The following is a 17220-nucleotide window of genomic DNA, read 5'->3' on the forward strand; positions in this document are numbered from 1 at the left end:
CCCAACACCCACATAATCAACCAAACCCCTCTTGAAACCGGATCTCAACACCAAGCATACCACCTCCTCCTCGACCCCCCAATCCCACAACTCGACCTCCAAGACGACGACGATGACCCCTCCCTTTCCCTATCCCCCAACCCACCCCCCCTCTCCCTCATCCACTCCCAAAACGCCCTCCCCGTCTCATCCACCAACCCAACCCCACCACCCAACACCCCCTCCTGTCGCGACGACACAACCTTCCACCACCCATCCGTATCCCTTGTTATCCCCGCTCCGCTAAGCACCCAATCCCGCGCTTGCTGGGTGAGTCCGTTCTCGAGTTGAATTGTGCGGAGGGTGGAGAGTGCAGCTTGTGTCTTGGAGGTGGTGATGGGGGCGCGGAGAGTTGTGTGTAGGGTTAGGAGGGAGGGGAGGTGCGAGTGGGATTGGGATTGGGGTTCGAGTTGGGGGTGGAAGTGGAGGTGGGTGTGTTGGTTGTAGAGGCTGAGGAGGGTGCCGAGGGTGAGGGCGTCTTCGATGGCTGTGGATGTTGTTTGGAAGAGGTAAGGTGGGATGGTCTGGGTGATTTGGGTGGGGAGGTGGGTTAGGAGGGATTGGGGAGGGGTGTTCTGGGTTGGGGTTTGGTGGTGATGGTTGTGGGTGTGGTTGGAGGAGGTGGTGGTGGGTGTTAGGGTGGGTGTGAGGGTGAGAATGGTTTGGAGGCTGTATTCGTTTCGTTGTAAGTTAGGGTTCTGATCTGGGGTAGAGGGGCCAGGGGAGAGGGTTGACGAACCGGGTGTCCCAGCCTGTGCATATCTCTTGGGCGGTTGGGGTGGTGCTGGAATTGCTGTCAGTGTTGGTATGGTATATGTTCAAGATGAATGTCTGGCTGTGTCGAACGGGATAGAAGACGGCGTGTTGGTTTGGTCCTAGCCAGACGGTAGTGCTGTGTCGGTCTTGCCAGAGTTCGTCGATTGTAGGGTTGTTGAGGGCTTCTAGGTGTTTGCGTGAGATGGTCGCTTGGTAGATGGTTTCTGTGTCGTTTGGTGTGCTTGATGAGGGGGGTTCGTTGATTGTTTTGTCTGGTATCGTGGGTTAGAGGTGGATTTGTGTATAAAGAGTAGAGTAATTACCGTTTGCTTTGATCACAATATCTCCTTGTAGTTTCTCCCAGTCTTCCAGGATTACTTCTGCAGTCGCACTGTTTACTTCTCGCACTGCGGCAGATCGGATCTCAGTACCCAATTTCCGTGCCCTGTCTCGGAGGATCTGGAGCAGATCTGCGCGATGGATCGTTCTTCATACCGTCAGCACAATCATAGTTCATGATTGATCAATTAGGAAGAATAGCTTACATCCATGGCCCTCTATATACTCGACACGTTTCCTCCCCGCATGGCATGGATCTAATCAATCCGCCATCGGCATAGTGTCGAAAATCAATCGTCTGGAGAATATTCCCTTTCTCAAGTACTTCATCGAGCAAACCCAATCGGCGGAGGAGGTGTGTTCCGTTAGGAGGGATCTGGACGCCCGGGGGAGTCTAAAGTAAGAATATCTGGGTAAGCTGGTCTATCTTTGATAATTGGTGGTCGGGCGCATTTGGAGATAGGAGGTTCGTGGTACCTCAGTATCTTGACCGGACTCGAGCACGATCACGTTCAGATTGTCGCGACGACAAGTAATTGCGCACACGAGGGCTGAAACGTCCCCTCCTATGATAATGACTTTCATGGTGTCTTGATCCGCGCTATTAGCTTTTCTGTTTCCCAGGCGGATACTACAGTAAACAGCAGGTGGGTTGCTGAATATATTGGGTGGGAAAACCGGTGTCAGTTGCACAGAACCCCTCGAATAGCCCTGGGAGCCATTGTGCTATTTAAACCTTTGCCAATGGTTGTGTATCCATCCATTTTCTTTTTCCTACGGAGCGTCTATTCGGCCTCGGGCGTGACCGGATCACAGGGCAGTGGCCGCTTCTGCAGGGAGCAAAAGCAAACTCGACCCATTTCTGTCAGCCGTGCAGCTGGCCTGGGCCTCAGCCTTGGGAACTGGGCTGTCGTGGTGGAGTACTATTGGGTAGCATGATTACTTTGTTTGGATGCACACGCCACGGAACCAGTGCTTTTTCTTTGTGTCGTCACTTTCTGCATTCTCGGTGATGCGGGGTAGAAAAGATCCTAGAATGCATTCCATTATTGCAATGCCTCCAGCCACCGCTTTTCGTCAGAGCCGAGTGGTTTGGGCATAACTTCGCAGCCGATCTCAACCCCTTCAATGTTCGCAGCGTGACGAATGGCGGTCATCTCCCCAAACCCCGTGCTCCGGGTCTCGAAATACTCGGTCGGAACATTTTGGGGGTGAGCATAATCTGGTGATTCTTGAAACCCTGTTTTCCCTTCGTATTGGCCTAACGAGCGCAGGTATTTCATCACCCCTGCCAGCGAGACATCCACCTGCCAGGATCCCCCTTCCGTGGCTTGCTTGTACAGCGCGGCCATAATCCCGGACGCCAGGAAGAAGCCCCCGGCATGATCGAGCGCCTGACAGGGAAGTGGACGTGCGGATTCTCCAGCACCGAAGTGCTCGGCCTCCGAAACGTTCATGCCAGAGCAGGTTTGAACCAGGGAGTCAAAGCCTCGACGCGCTGACCAGGGGCCATCAGGGCCGTATGCAGACATGTTTGCGTAGATGATACCACGATTGGGACGTCTGTTCATGATCGACTCTGGTGAGAGTCCACGGGCAGCTAGACTGCCCGGTCTATACCCCTGGATGAAGACATCTGCATCGTCCAGCAATGTGAAGAATTCCTCTGTGTCTTGCTCGTCTTGCAGATCGAATTGGACGGTTCTCTTTCCACGACCGAATTCCCGATCGAGTCCTGGCAGGTCGGGCAGATGAGGACTTGTCACCCAAAGCACATCGGCTCCGTGTGCGGCCAGTGTCTTCCCACACAGCGGGGCCGCAATGACCCGCGAGAGTTCAAGAACACGGAGCCCCCGCAGACATTTATCGGCATGTGGGCCGATCCGGGAGGGCAGACCAGGCGGGGCGTCGCCGATTTTGTGAAGCAGGATGGGAAAGTCTGCGATGGCTTTGGCTTGCGGCAACACATCCCATTGTTCGTAACTGCGGAGAGCAGTAATGGCCAGCTTGGCATCAACGGCAGTGGTTTCGAGATCCACGGAGCGCCATGCCAAAATCTTGGAAGCAACTTCGTCTTTGGTTGCGGTTGGAGAGCAGCCAAGAAGGGATTTTGTTCCCTCACGGTGGTTGGGGAACGAATCATGAACGCGGACGTAACAGTCAGATGATCGATAAAGACCGCCAATGAGCCCCCAGTCTGAAGAGGGAGGCTGGCCGTTCAGAGTGTACAGGCGTGCGGAGTTGAACTCAATGCAGGCATGATCATAAGGAACGGTGACTTTGGGAGGGGTGATGTTATTCCTGAGGCTATGGACTTGAGATGCCAGGAGAGCAGAGAGTGCAATTGAGGCTTGGGCGATATGACCGATTTTGAAGGAGGAGGGAAAGCCGGGATTGGGAGGTTCGCTGATAGAGAGAGAGTCAAGGGTGTCTGGGGGAAGATGGAGACCCTGCCAAAGATACGTGATGGTATCGCGAGATGTAAATGTAGACCTGTCTTTGAAAGACATGGTAGATATTGTATAATGCCAGGTAGGATGCAATGATGGGTCTAATTGCTGCTGATCCTGAGTAGATAATGATCGGGTGGAGACACGGATGGAAGACTGAGTCACTCGGCAACCTTTAAGCCGTCTGGATTAAGACAATAGTTAGCCTTCATTCAACTGTTGGGCAGTCTTTTAAGAGTCTCTTATGGAGAGTTCCCTTCATACCCAAGTGTTCACTGATCCTTTTGAAGTGGAGGAAAATAACCAGCTGAAGTTTCAGGGAGGTATTCGCTCGAACGGAAAGCAAAGTAACAATGTGATCCTATCCGATAACTCAAGAGACGTCTCCGATAGAAATTTGCTGCCCCACTGGTATCTCTGGATCAATGCTATCGTGATAGTGGCAGTGATGAGGAGGAGGAGGAGGAGGAAGGGGAAGAACGGCGATAAGTCCGGCTTATCAGGCACGCGTGCGGGGTAGCCCCGATACTATATAGCATCATATAATCCATCCAATGTCAACACATCCACTTTACCCTACACTACTTCATATCTTTAACTCTCCAAAATGACAGCCATGATACCTCACGTCTCCAACTGGGTCAATGGCACCCACACCACCGCAACCACACCCCGTATCCCCGTCATCAACCCAGCCACCGAGCTCCCTATCGCAACCATCGACTCCACCCCCAAAGAAACCGTTAATCAAATCATCACCTTATCCCTGAAAACCTTCAACGATGGCTCCTGGTCCCGCGCTGATCAATCCACACGCTTCACGGTCCTTTCGACCGCAGCCCGTCTCCTCCGCTCCCGTCTCCCAGAATTCATCGAACTGGAAACTCGCCAAACCGGCCGTCCCATCCGCGAGATGCGCGCCCAGCTAGCTCGCATCCCTGAATGGCTCGAGTACTTTGCCTCCGTAGTACGCGTGCACGAAGGCCGAGTAACTCCCTTCAAGGGACCAGTCGTGAACACCCTGACACGGCTACCGCTCGGCGTGGTGGCACTGATCACACCATACAACCACCCGCTTCTCATCGCCATGAAGAAGATCGGGGCTGCACTGGCAGGTGGGAACGTGGTCATAGTGAAAGCATCAGAACTAGCACCTCTGTCTGTGCTGAGGCTGGGTGCATTGTTCAAAGAGGCGGGCTTACCCGATGGCGTGTTGCAGATAATCAGCGGATACGGATACGAGACGGGGAAGTATCTGTGTGAGAGTCCGTTGCTGGCGAAGATAGACTTGACTGGTGGACTAGCAACATACAGGGCTATTGCACCGTCTGCATCGGCGAATCTCATCCCCATAACGGCTGAACTAGGCGGAAAGGCACCTGTGTGCTTGTTCCCGGGCGTTGGGATCGAGGATGCGGTTAAGGCAGCGCTGTTTGCGAGCTTCATTGCTAGTGGACAGACATGTGTTACGGGGAGTAGGCTGCTTGTTCATACGGATATCTATGACGAGTTCACGGCGTTGCTGAAGAAACGGGTTGAGAAGTTACGGCTGGGCAATCCCCTTGACGACACGACGCAGATCGGAACGGTTATATCTAAGGCAGCGGTGGAAAGATGCGCTGCGTTTGTGGAGAGAGCTGTGCGGGAGGGTGGAAAGGTCCTCTGTGGTGGACATGCGACTACCAATCCTTCCTCTGGAAAAGGGTACTACTTCGAGCCGACGGTCATTGAGACGCGTCCACAGACGGACCTGGAATGTAACGAGGTGTTTGGACCGGTCATTGCGCTGATCAGGTGCCAGTCGGAGGAGGATGTCATTCGCATTGCCAATGCATCTTCGTTGGCGCTGGGGGCTTCAATCTGGACGACTAATTTCTACCAGGCACATCGAGTGGCGGACAAGATTGAGGCAGGGATTGTGTGGATTAATGGACATCATTTGAATGATCCGTCGTCGCCGTGGGGTGGATTCAAACAGAGTGGAATGGGGAAGGAGAATGGTTTGGAGGCGTATGAAAGCTATACAAAGGTTAAGAGTACGATTATCAATTATGGAGTGCCCCCGGTTTGGTTCGATGATGAGCCTGTGAATGCTCGCTATGGATAGTACAGGTGTGTGGAAACTAGATTGGTTTGTTAGACAAGAAGAGGATGTTGGCTTACATTCTGTCCCTAATGACTATTATTGTTCCAGTAGCTCTAGAAATTGATACACCAGTTATTGCATGTTATGTGCATACTCAAACTACACGGTAGGCTGTGCAAAGCATTAGTGAACCCTGTGCTATCTCCTACCCCAAGCCCCGTTACCTCCCTACTCTGTTCCCAAAGATATCAGTACCCAGAATAGTGCCACCCAACAGCATTTAACCACAACCATTCAGACAGCACACAACCATACCCCTAATCCAGCTTCCACTGCCTCAAATTCGAATCAATATGTGCCCCAAAGTCGAACCACTATGAGCAGGGAATCCAAGATATTCAGAGCAGTTCACCGGTCTTCTAACACGCTCCGCAAACCCGCAATAAGTATGCATAACACAGCTTCTCCAATTGTAGACCCTAGTTGTCACACCACTCCATTCAAAGACGAGCTCGTTCCTATCATCCCAGAACCGTATGTCAGAAGCCAAGTAGGAATCCGGATCATCTTCCACCCCAGGTCGATCTTCAACCCACTCCATTCTTTCCAGCCCGTTTGTAACATCCCAAATACTGACATCACCGAAGTAGCCCGCAGTAGCCAGTAGGTTGCCATTGGGGCTCCACGCAATAGATTCAATATTGTTATCCGGACACTTTCACCGGGATGTCCGGTTTCCTGTAGTGATATCAAAGATTTGTATCTCTGATGGGCAACAAATAACACCGAAATTAAGGGCAAAATATTTGGAATCCGGGGGAAATGCACCATTCATTGCCTCAGCATTGCAAGGGAACGCAAAAGAATTCTTGCAGATACCACTATCAGCGAGCCAAATCCGGACTGTGTTGTTCATCTCAATGGCTCCTATGAGTTTCGAGTCGGGACTTATTCCTGCCCACAGAATACCGTCCGAGTGGCCTAGTGGATCGTATCGAGGCTGTTTGGTTACGTTATCCCAGACTATAATCCTTGAAGGATTTCTTTCTGTGGTCTCACCAAAAAATTCAGCCTGAGTGAAGCATAACAAGAATCTCCCATCCGGACTGAAGATTGCAGTATTTCCTTCTAGTTTGGTCTGACGCTCGCTCGTATGGATATCCAGAGCTTTAGTCAGTGTGTCTTTGATTCCCTGTTGGATTGACAAGATTGCTGTTTCATTCTGCTTCCACCAATGGGCGTCCATAAGCTTCGCAGTTATTCCGCTAGCTGCTTCGGTCGATAGCTGGGAAATGTCGACTTTCCGACCACCAGAGGGATCTAGAAATGTCCCTTGGTTGTTGAATTACCAAAGCTTGACGTGGTCTGATGATGAAGAAGCCAGAATGTATTCTCCTGCCCTTGTCGCATTTGGTGCCAAGGAAAGTTGTAAGATATTCGATGGCTCTTCTCCTGTTTCATCAACCAGCTCGAAATAGCGGCCCACTTGCGTATAGGTGTTGATGCGTTTCTCAAGTGCGATGGCAATTAAGTTGTGATCTGAGCTCAAAGCTAGAGCAGTTATCGATTTCGAACCCTTCACTTTGGAACCCTCTTGGCCCATACGGTGAGCTGGTGCAGATGGCTCTAGTCTTCCTTGACGAGTCTCAGGACTACTTTCTTCTGGGTCTTTGTGAGGGACGTTCTGCGCTGAAACCTTTCTCTTCTTCTGAGACAGAGGCATTTTGTTGACTTGCGATGATCCTTTCAAGGCAATTCAAGCAGACTGAGTACCAGTTTTGAATTTTTTTCTCAAGGTAATCACTAAGAGGTTGAAGTATGATTTCACAGAGGAAGAGTAATCATAATGGCGCGTCAGTGAAGTGTGTTATAAACAGAGGCCACATTGACGAAATTTTCGGTGGAGCAGATGCAGCACCAAAATATCCAGATCATCATTCACTGCGGATACCATAGAGGCCTTTGGCTCCAACTGCCTCGTTCGCCCCGGTATGAGACTCTCGTTGCACTCTATATGACAACCGTAATCGTATCGTATGCAGAAATGGAAAGCAAAGATCATTCTTATTCATTTGTATGTATTCTTCCGAGTTGTTAGATACTTGAATAGCATCATCAGTGGAGCAGATGTTATGAAAGCTGTTGGTAAGAATAATTTTACCCTACGGTCCTACTAGAGCCCTCTGGGTCTATAATATAAGATCAATTATACTACTTACTCGGAATTCGTGATAAGATGCGTAGGTTGATTGAAACATTCCAATACTCTCAAAACAACGATAAAATCGTACTTTCCAAGTGCGAATGATTTCTGAGGTCATTTGCAACAGCGATCGCAAAGGAACCCGTGTCTAGATCAAGAGCCAATAGCTTGTGCCTGCATCTCAGGACTGTATACAGGTGTTATTATATAGAAGGGGGGTTTAAGCCAATCGGGGTCAAACCCCAGTATTACACATTACTATGATCAATCAGCATCATGAGTCAAGTACTAGGGAAGGTCATGCTATCCAATGCGGCGGAGGGGGTTTGGCTTACCTAGCTATCCGGTGACCATCGTGTGCGCGAAAAACGGAGTGTAGACGTCAAGGCTATCACGGTCACTCACGAGAAGTCAAACATGCGGATACCACTTCGAATGTAATACAACATCAAGGTAGTGTAGGAATGATGGTCGAAAACTTTTCAAGTCCGCTGCTTTCACAGATAGGATTAACAGGTGTTCTGCATACTGGCTGAAGCATACCGGACGGTAATACATCAGCACTGCCAAATTTCCGCGTGATGGCACAAAATCCTAGACCGATTCATAGTCAAAATGGAGGAGACAGGTCATATTGACTGGTCGATGGCGTTGGAAAACCCGAGACAGTCATTGGCGCCGCTGTAGTGGTGGTCGACAAGGAGGTTAGACGAAGACTTTGGTAAACCGCGGTTTAGGCCCAGAACAAAAGTACTGCAGAAGAGTGGATCTTTGATGCTTCAGGACTAAGTTCAGTTCACGGGCCTAGAGGTATGGAAAGCAACAGCACTTGGCAACTACTAATGGCCATCCGGGAAGCTCAGCAGCAAGCCCCTGGGGTTCCCCAGCCTATGGTGGAAGCATAACCGCACTCGTGGATCCACAGACTCTCACCTGGTCGCTGATCGCTAGACTTGAAGGAGTGGGATTTCCGGCGCCTCTAGACCTGGACAGTAGACACGGACTCCCCCATTGCTGCTCCGGTCCGCATCCGTCGGTCACAATGGCGGGACTTGGCCTCTTTGTCCGCGAGGAAGTCAGTCGCGCGTGCAGAAAGTCGGCTGGTTGGCGATGGGAGGCAGACGAACTGAGGGGTCATGTCCATTTCCGTCCCGGTGGCGCCGCGTCGTGCCTTCTCGCCCGTGGCTCGTCCGCCTTATTTCTTTGTTGTCGCTCGCAACCGTGCAGCGAGGTGGAAAGTCATCTGTTCAACTTGTGGCTTCATAGCTATATCTGCATCGCCAATTACCGAGATAAATGTGTCGGACTCATGGGCGGACACGGAGGAGTTCGGAGGGTCGGATATCGTCACGCTGAACAGCTAAAAGTTGCACCGTGCCTCCGTGCCATTCGTGGAGGGTGAAATACAGAGTTCAGGACATCGACCTGGTCCAGGTGCCCCTGTCTTGGATGCATCCTCGTCTACTATGTTGCGGAGGCCCTATCAGCTGCATCGTGTGGCTGTGTGGAAGTTTATTTTGTATTGGTGTATCTATCTCCTAACATGAACATTTATGTACCGTCCAGATTATAGAGTTTTTCCCCTTTCAACCAGATTTCCCAGCGACACGGTCTGGGTATAGGAATATAAACAGGTATCTTTTGTAAAACCACGATAACATAATACCGTTATGAGAATGTCGACTTTAAGATGCGTGAAGTTGTGTGGACTGAGGCCGCCGTCCAGATAGCTATCTCTTCGGGACTTCGGTCTGGGATGCGGTGAAAAGACGACAAGCTGATAATTCACCAGAGAGTCGCTAAACCCCGACAGTCGCTTGATGTGACGACAGATATATCTTCGGACCACTGAGTTGTTCGCTGTAGTGGCGTTGAGGTCCATATTTGGCCCGGATACTCCAGGATTATCCCGTGGTTATTTTGGCGTGTGTCACACTGTGTATCGAAGAATGCCGGGAACCAATGACCAGGAATCAGAGGATTGCCTCTTGATACAATTTTACTTAGCACTATTCAGGACAAAGGGTCGGATACTTACTACCCTCAATCTTATTCAGTAGGGAAATACAGGCGTTCATCGCGTTGTAGGCAACACGGTTGCACTCCAACCACGCCCCTAATTTGTTAGCATAGCCTATAGCAGCAAAAGATTGATACTTGCAGAATCTGTGTGCATCACATGGCTGGCAATTAACGGAATGCAAAACGAGCTCTTTCTCAGTGGCACTCAAATTGACACGCTTCTCCATTGCATTGTACAAGCAAGTCTGGACAACAATTGGACAAGAGTAACCACGAGAATCTGATTTGAAGAAATTGATTTTTTCGACAACAGTTTTGCTGCATCATTAGCACTTTTCTTTCAAGACGCTGTGTACATCAACATTCAACTCACGTCATGTAATATTGCATAAGACCAATTCTGAAGATATAATGGTAACCATAGTCTTTTGCCAACCGAGCGAGATCTTCGTTTGCCATATGCTCAGCACGGACAAGGGCATAGTGGAACTGAAACAGGTCTTCCCCTTGGAGCAACTTTTCAATTGTTGGGTCAAGGATGCTAATAAGCTGGATGGGGTGACCTTCGATGTCGGCAACGGATGCATTAACACAATAGTCGGCCATGATGGCCTTCAGAGGTTTCCAGTGACGACGGACAGGTACATCAACAGATTTGCTTGAGCCATACATCTGATGGAAATGGAGATTCAAATCTTCGCCGTTCGCCAATGCGGTAACATGCGCCATGAGTCTAGCAACACTCTGGTGGACAAGGAAAGAAGCTGAGATAAATGCTGCTCTCTCGCGAAGTTCAGCAGCAAGCAGAGTATTGCCAGCTATATCATCAAGATAGCGCAGTAGGGCATGGATCTTAACCTCCATCGTGAAGAACAAAGAGGAATTGTTAGATTCTGGAACCGAATGTGTTCAGAGGTTCAAGGAGGAGGAAGATGAACGGTACTAGAAAGTTATAGGACAGAAATGTAGAAAGGATGTCAAGAAAGAAGACTAACATAGAAAGTTTGACTGATGGTGTGTATGTATTAGCGCAAACAAACAATCAACAAGCGCCTTCGAAGCCAAACACAGAACTCGTATAGCTTCGTTATTAAATTCACGTCAACAAAGAATGGTACCCGCTGGCGCCACCGCCTAGACACAGCTCCATCTGTCAAGTCTAACACAAGTGGGCACCTTTTAATACAGAAAAAATCTTATGATTTTAAGACTGTCTCTGAGTTACTTCTATGCTTGAAATTTCTGATGCCTTCCCATGGTTGCTCCCATGACTCTATAACCGCTGCTCAAGATCATGATTAATCTGTTCATACCTTGAATCTTCCTTTGCCTTTATATCAAATGCCAAGATGACTTCTATACCTCAAGCATTGAAGCCAACTACTGAGTCCAGCGACAAGCTTACAGAGCTACTTTGGCAGGATGCTTTGCGCCATCTTGGATCCACGAATAATGAAGTTTTACTTCCAGTAAATGTCATCGACATGATCGGCCAGACCAATGTTAACAAGATCAAGACTCGCCTTGGGTAAGACAGCTATAGCCACTATTGATCAATTATATGCTCATATATGGTATTAGTGCTCTCATAGGTGCTTCAGTTGTGGCTTTCGCCGATGAGTCAATCAACGCTGTTCGTGTCATGCGTACTCCAGCGTTTTCAGGCACAGCAATATCTGTAGCATCCCATGAGGTGTCATGCGAATCAATCACAGCTCATGTGAAGAAGCATGAGCGGCCTTCTGTTACTGTTAAGGCTGCTAAGGTTCCTCGTCCGCCAAATGCATTTATCCTGTACCGCCAACATCATCATCCTAAGCTCAAGGAGGCTCACCCGAATCTTTCAAATAACGAGATTTGTGAGTTCCACTACTGTGCATACGCCGAATAATCGACTAATTTCCTCAGCTGTTATTCTAGGGAAACAGTGGAAGGCAGAATCCGAGCATATCAGGGTCGAGTTCAGAGCCCTGGCCGATGAGTTGAAGCGGAAGCATGCAGAAGCTCATCCCGACTACCAATACACACCACGTAAACCATCGGAAAAGAAACGTCGAACATCATCTCGCCGAAATTCCAAACAGACTGTAGAGAACAAGTCTCCAGATCTCACGACGGCCAGCACCATATCAACAAGTCCGTCAATCGACACATATGGGCCGATAAACGATACGGGAATTGAAGGGACGATGAATATCTTTACAGAATACAATATGCCAGAGATTTACCCCAGCGAATTGATATGCAGCGACATAATGCCAAGCGAACTACCACTGTTATCGGCCGATCACTTCCAGTTAGACACGGAGACATTGGGTTCGTTGATTGGGCAGGTTCATACAGACATCGGAAAAGGAACAGGAGTGTATGCCTCTCCATCGGCCCATGTCAACTTAACAGACCGACATCTTGGCGAAACTGTCAACTTCTCAGAATTTATTTCCGATCTTTATTGAAAGGGGAAAGCATATTTTCACTTTCCGCCTTTGTTTCTCCCATTTTCTATATCTATTGTACGGTCTTCAACGGCCAGCTCGAAAATAAGAGGACACGACAGGTCCTTTATATGAAATTGTCGCGTCCACACTATACCCCTATGTACCTGGCCTAGAATCATGTCACCAAGCTCTGCTAGCTACCTTTTTCTCGGTTATCTCATCCTCTGTTAAAAAGAAAAGCAGGCGGCGATGGAACCATATCTATATTTAGTTAAGGAGCATGTATGTTTCGCAATGACAACATATTTAGACGAAACTATCAGATAGTACAGGTTTATCCAAGAAGCCTAATAATATATGCATCTTTGACAGTGTGCGTAGCACTAGCGCACACTGTCAACTTACAGTAGAGAGCGAACATGAGCGTTAGGGCCAACAATTGAGCACATCCCCTGCATTTCTGTAACTCACCAATTAAGGCCCGTATTGTGGCAATGATCTAGTAGTATTGAAAATTGGGCAAGATTTGCAGTACCTGTGAATTGACGAGTAAGCTGTCAGGCTGGAGAGACATAGAAATGCCGGGGGCTGGTGGGGTGTTACTCCAGGGGAAAGGGGTTAGACCCACTAATGAACGATACAATGGGAGACTTGATCTAGGCCTGTCTCTCGAGGGGACAAGAAATGTTCTGAGTAGCATTATTCACTGGCCATACTGAGACGAGAGGTATTCAGTTGCCAAATTGATACGAAGCAGGCAAGCAGACAGGATACATTAAAGAATGTCTCTTACTGCAGTTGTGGGTAGACGAAGGGGTTCTATGAGTTGGCGAGGCTTGTTGCCACGAGGCACAGGATATTCAGCCGAGACTTATTGTCATTACTCATTAAGTAGCTATGGGTGCAATGCGAGTATGATATTAGCCAAGGAACCAACAGAGTGTGGGCTGTAGGCTGGAGTTCTGACTACGTAACTTGCTCGGCGTCTGTTACATCAGACGCGCGTTGTGTGGGTGAACGTTATTATCACCAACAGCAATGACTACCTTACGATGAATTACAGACGTAACCTGTGATTGTGTTTCATTTGTTGCTGTGGCTACCTACGACGCCGAAGAATTCCTATCACTTGCCCAAATAAATGTCGGACAGCGCCATTGTGTACCTTTCTCCTTGTTGCCACTGGGTCCAAGAGGCCGAGGACATATCCAAAAGGATCGCCCACAGTTGACGCCAGGCTTTTTGGTTGTCAAACTAATGCATGGCTCCTGGTGACCTTCGCATAGGGGTGCGCGCTTTTTGGTAAATAGCTTCGACCAATCTTCCTTGCTCGCAATTGGGTCGACGAATGTGTCATCATCTGTCGGGGTGTCTGATGTCGTTGACACCGGTGGTTTGGTTTCCTTTGTGGAGTCTGTGGTCACGGTCGCCGTAATTTGCTCCTTGTCTATTGCCTGTGACTCTGCCGAAGAAATCATCTTGGATGGGGATGCAGGTTGTGGCATGGCACATATATCATGGTCGGTCGTTGGATGATCATGGCTCTGTGGGGTTGGGGAACTCTTCGGCTTGAAGAATCCCTTGAGCGTTCTCTGTCCAGCAATCGCCGGCGTGGGTGCTAAGCCAGCTACTGACTTGGAACGTTTAACAGGGGAGTCGCCCTTCTCGGACCGTTTACGGACAATTCCCTTTGGCGGGGGATCGTTCTTGGGAATGGCGTGGTTGGCGACTGCTTCCGTTGAGAGCTTTTCGATGATAGCTTTCGATTCTCCGTGATCCGAATTGGCACGGGAAAGCGTAGGGGTACTAGTTGGGGAGCTCTGGGCGGCGTTATTAGGTCTGCGCGTGAACATGTCCTTGATGCTCCTTCGTTTATCAAATTCCGGTATCAAGCGGCCCGAAGTCGGTAATAAACACTTCGCTGTATACTCTTGTCGACGCTCGCCATTTTCGAACATTCCAGGAGGGTTCATGATGTCCCGTATGTTAAGTTGCTTCCCCCCAAGATGTACGGTTTCTTTGAACGTCGCATACACAGGACAATGATCAGAGCCCTGCGCAGTCATGATTAGCAAGCTCTCTTCTGGGTCAGGGAAGACTAGACTACCATAAGTCCTTCTTGTATGTTTGAATCGCAGAACCAATCTTGCATATCCAAGCTACACAAGACATAGTCAATTCTTGAGCCATAATTTCCCGGGCGAGCATTGATTCGCTGCTCCCAGCAGGTGTACATTCCCTTGCGGTCCGGATGAAAAGAGCGACAGATGTCATGCAGAACAGGCTGTTCTCTTCCTTCTTCCCGTTCCCCAATCACCTTCCCGTCGGATAGCAACTGATTGAACACACGTCGTGCATGAGTGGATACGAACTCGTCTTCTGTCAATGTCCCTTTTCGGATAGCCTCCCCGGCATGAGCTGCATCGATCTCTCCTCGCGAGATATTCAAGTCCCCCGTCACAAACACCCTCTTTCCCATAGCTACTAAGTTACGGATCCGCGCGTCCATCAGGTCGATAAAGTTGCGGCGGAATGAGTCGCGGCTCTCATCCCTATTGGCCGGTGAATAGATGCCCAGCAGGACAAAGGCGGGAAACTCGAGAATGACGCAACGTCCCTCGGAGTCTAGCGTGGCTGCATCAACATCAAACTGCGACAATTGCTCGATGGTTGGATAGCCACCGATCTGCTGATTCTCAGGAAGTTCCCGAAAAGGTACCGACGAGTTCGGGGGGCATAACATCCCCGAAAGACCTTCCTCAGCGCGAATGGGGGCACATGTAGAATTGCGTGTGTAGATTACGACACCAGAATAACCTATGGTAGTTGGTCAGACAAGCATTGATTCCAAGATATATTGCACATACCTTTCTTGACTCTAGGCAGACTAAAATAACAATCCCAACCAGGCACTAGGACCATGTCATCGCGCAAGTCTTTGCGCTGGATTTTTGTTTCCTGAAAGACAACAATATCGGCCTCGAGGATGTCAAACATGGCCTTTCTGGAGTCAGTCTTCTGTTTGTAGAAGGAATGAGGGAAAGCACACATCGAACGTCCGCTTGCCTCTCCATGGCTCGTAAGAGAACGGATTTCTGTATTACTAGATCAGCAATGCTATTCCAGCATGCACCAGACAGCATTACATACCGAATCCCGTTGACTGAGCACTGTTAGCATCCTTATGGCAGGGGTTAGGGCCCGGAAATCATACCGTTCCATGTTGTAATTCGAAACCCCATTCCGGCACTATGGATGCCAATCACACATGTCCGCCCAGGAGTTACCAGAGTATCCCACTCAACAAATATTGATTAAATAGAAGTCCGCCACTCATGTAAAGCTACCAACTTGATAGTTGACACCGACGCCGATGATCCACATAAACAGAGGTGTAGTAGTAGTTACAAAACAATGATTTACCTCGCCAATGCAAGCAGCAAAAGAAGGGAGGCGACGAGGCAACGTGAACCGCCGAAGGCAGCAACAAAATGTGCCTGAGGCAGTCTACATAGGGAGACATAGACTACCAGAGGCACGTATAGTCACGGGACAAAGGTTAACGAGCGGTGCATATGGCACGTGACCATATTAGCCACTTCATCCCCGTGACCGTGACATCACGCGATCTGAGCCAGTTGCTGACATAAGCCTGATGGGGAGCCAGCGAATCACGGGGACGCTAAACGGCTTTTGTTTCGTTAAGCCGGAAGGGCCGACGTCCGGGATAATCCCACCGTCAAAGACGTCGTCCCATCTCTCCAACGTCACTCCTCCACACCATCCACCTCCAGCCATGTTCCCTCAGCGCAACGCCCTTCGTCTGTCCCAGCGCGCTGCCCAGCAGCTGCGTGCTGCTCCGGTCCGCTCCACCGTCCAGCGCCGTCTCAACAGCTCCGACTCCAAGCTTCCCTCTTGGGCCGCCGACAACGCATTCAACCGCGAGAGAGAGGCCGTCAAGCACCATGCTGCTGCTACCAGTGGTGCGTATCTAGATCAATTGATGCCGTGGTTTTTCAAGGGTGTGTTTGTGCTAACTCAATGGCTGGTCCTCCTACTTCAGACCTGTGGCGCAAGCTCTCCATCTAGTATGTGAACTAGCTTATTACCACCTCAATTGACTTTCTAGTAACATATTACCTCTTTCACAGCGCCGTCATTCCTATCCTGATTGCCGGAGGAATCAACTCTTACAACCTCTGGAATGAGCACTGGGAGCACTGGGCGCACATGCCCCCGCTCGAGGAGCGTACTGAGTACCCCTACCAGAACATCCGTGTGAAGAACTTCCCCTGGGGAGACGGTGACAAGGTGCGTACCAGAACTTGTATACTTTTATCAATGTTCAATTGAGTGCTGACGATGTTATCTTCTTTTTCCAGACCATCTTGTAAGTTTCCTTACGCCTGAACCGTCCAGCGTCGCGTACAACTCGACAGTTATTTATAACTATGCCTTCTAACAAACTCACAGCTGGAACTCCGAGGTCAACTACCACAACAAGGACAAGGCTACCTAAGTGCCCGCTGTCGATCATGGGAGTACAGCGTCTTTTTTGATTGATTCTGACTGTTGACGGGAGGGCAAATCAAAAGACATGTATATTTACTGACAAAATACGCGGAAGTGAGAATAACGAGGCCAAGGCTCTCGTGAGTGGATTTGAGATAGCGCACCATACAATACTGCTAAGCCATTTTTTCTTTTGTTGTGCTGCCTCGTTGTTTCTAATGACCAGTAACGGTCGTATTGGCTTTCTTGGGTATTTCTTCTACCCGTATTACAGGAGTAAACTGGCGCAGAGGCCGACGCCAAAGACTTTGTTGGTAGATTTGTTGTTTCCCCTGTCACCTTGCAATTATTTCAAAACATACATTTGACATCAGT

At 49.4% G+C, this 17220-nt stretch overlaps 8 protein-coding genes across 8 annotated transcripts; 3 read left to right on the forward strand and 5 right to left on the reverse strand.

Annotated features, from left to right (window-relative positions):
- Window positions 1–44: 44 nt before the first annotated feature.
- Window positions 45–1719, reverse strand: BO83DRAFT_320043 (FAD-dependent oxidoreductase; the record flags this gene model as incomplete). Its single annotated transcript, XM_025527800.1, has 5 exons — window positions 45–708; window positions 779–1067; window positions 1119–1282; window positions 1341–1528; window positions 1612–1719. 5 exons carry the CDS (start codon window positions 1717–1719, stop codon window positions 45–47), a joined length of 1413 nt encoding a protein of 470 aa, XP_025384900.1.
- A 461-nt stretch (window positions 1720–2180) lies between these two features.
- Window positions 2181–3644, reverse strand: BO83DRAFT_367338 (CAIB/BAIF family enzyme; the record flags this gene model as incomplete). The annotated part of the gene is made up of 1 exon (XM_025529756.1): window positions 2181–3644. One exon carries the CDS (start codon window positions 3642–3644, stop codon window positions 2181–2183), a length of 1464 nt encoding a protein of 487 aa, XP_025384901.1.
- Window positions 3645–4165: 521 nt separating this feature from the next.
- On the forward strand, window positions 4166–5777 carry BO83DRAFT_381147 (aldehyde dehydrogenase). Its single transcript, XM_025531919.1, has one exon. The coding sequence runs from the start codon at window positions 4192–4194 to the stop codon at window positions 5689–5691; it is 1500 nt and encodes a 499-aa protein (XP_025384902.1). The 5' UTR covers window positions 4166–4191; the 3' UTR covers window positions 5692–5777.
- A 229-nt stretch (window positions 5778–6006) lies between these two features.
- On the reverse strand, window positions 6007–7393 carry BO83DRAFT_410619 (WD40 repeat domain-containing protein; the record flags this gene model as incomplete). Its single annotated transcript, XM_025534234.1, has 3 exons — window positions 6007–6350; window positions 6393–6955; window positions 7031–7393. The coding sequence occupies 3 exons, from the start codon at window positions 7391–7393 to the stop codon at window positions 6008–6010; spliced, it is 1269 nt and encodes a 422-aa protein (XP_025384903.1).
- A 2871-nt stretch (window positions 7394–10264) lies between these two features.
- On the reverse strand, window positions 10265–10759 carry MAT1-2-4 (putative mating locus protein; the record flags this gene model as incomplete). The annotated part of the gene is made up of 1 exon (XM_025527802.1): window positions 10265–10759. The coding sequence occupies one exon, from the start codon at window positions 10757–10759 to the stop codon at window positions 10265–10267; it is 495 nt and encodes a 164-aa protein (XP_025384904.1).
- A 485-nt stretch (window positions 10760–11244) lies between these two features.
- On the forward strand, window positions 11245–12351 carry BO83DRAFT_452341 (HMG-box domain-containing protein; the record flags this gene model as incomplete). Its single annotated transcript, XM_025536862.1, has 3 exons — window positions 11245–11423; window positions 11477–11754; window positions 11804–12351. The coding sequence occupies 3 exons, from the start codon at window positions 11245–11247 to the stop codon at window positions 12349–12351; spliced, it is 1005 nt and encodes a 334-aa protein (XP_025384905.1).
- A 1085-nt stretch (window positions 12352–13436) lies between these two features.
- Window positions 13437–15575, reverse strand: BO83DRAFT_440026 (DNA-(apurinic or apyrimidinic site) lyase APN2; the record flags this gene model as incomplete). Its single annotated transcript, XM_025536221.1, has 6 exons — window positions 13437–14387; window positions 14441–15150; window positions 15201–15333; window positions 15383–15428; window positions 15484–15496; window positions 15548–15575. The coding sequence occupies 6 exons, from the start codon at window positions 15573–15575 to the stop codon at window positions 13437–13439; spliced, it is 1881 nt and encodes a 626-aa protein (XP_025384906.1).
- Window positions 15576–16129: 554 nt separating this feature from the next.
- On the forward strand, window positions 16130–17192 carry BO83DRAFT_344412 (cytochrome c oxidase subunit VIa; the record flags this gene model as incomplete). The annotated part of the gene is made up of 5 exons (XM_025528720.1): window positions 16130–16316; window positions 16397–16421; window positions 16485–16644; window positions 16716–16723; window positions 16807–17192. The coding sequence occupies 5 exons, from the start codon at window positions 16130–16132 to the stop codon at window positions 16850–16852; spliced, it is 426 nt and encodes a 141-aa protein (XP_025384907.1). The 3' UTR covers window positions 16853–17192.
- Between the last annotated feature and the right edge of the window lie 28 nt (window positions 17193–17220).

This window comes from Aspergillus eucalypticola, assembly GCF_003184535.1.
Source record: "Aspergillus eucalypticola CBS 122712 chromosome Unknown BO83scaffold_25, whole genome shotgun sequence".
Lineage (NCBI taxonomy): Eukaryota > Fungi > Ascomycota > Eurotiomycetes > Eurotiales > Aspergillaceae > Aspergillus > Aspergillus eucalypticola.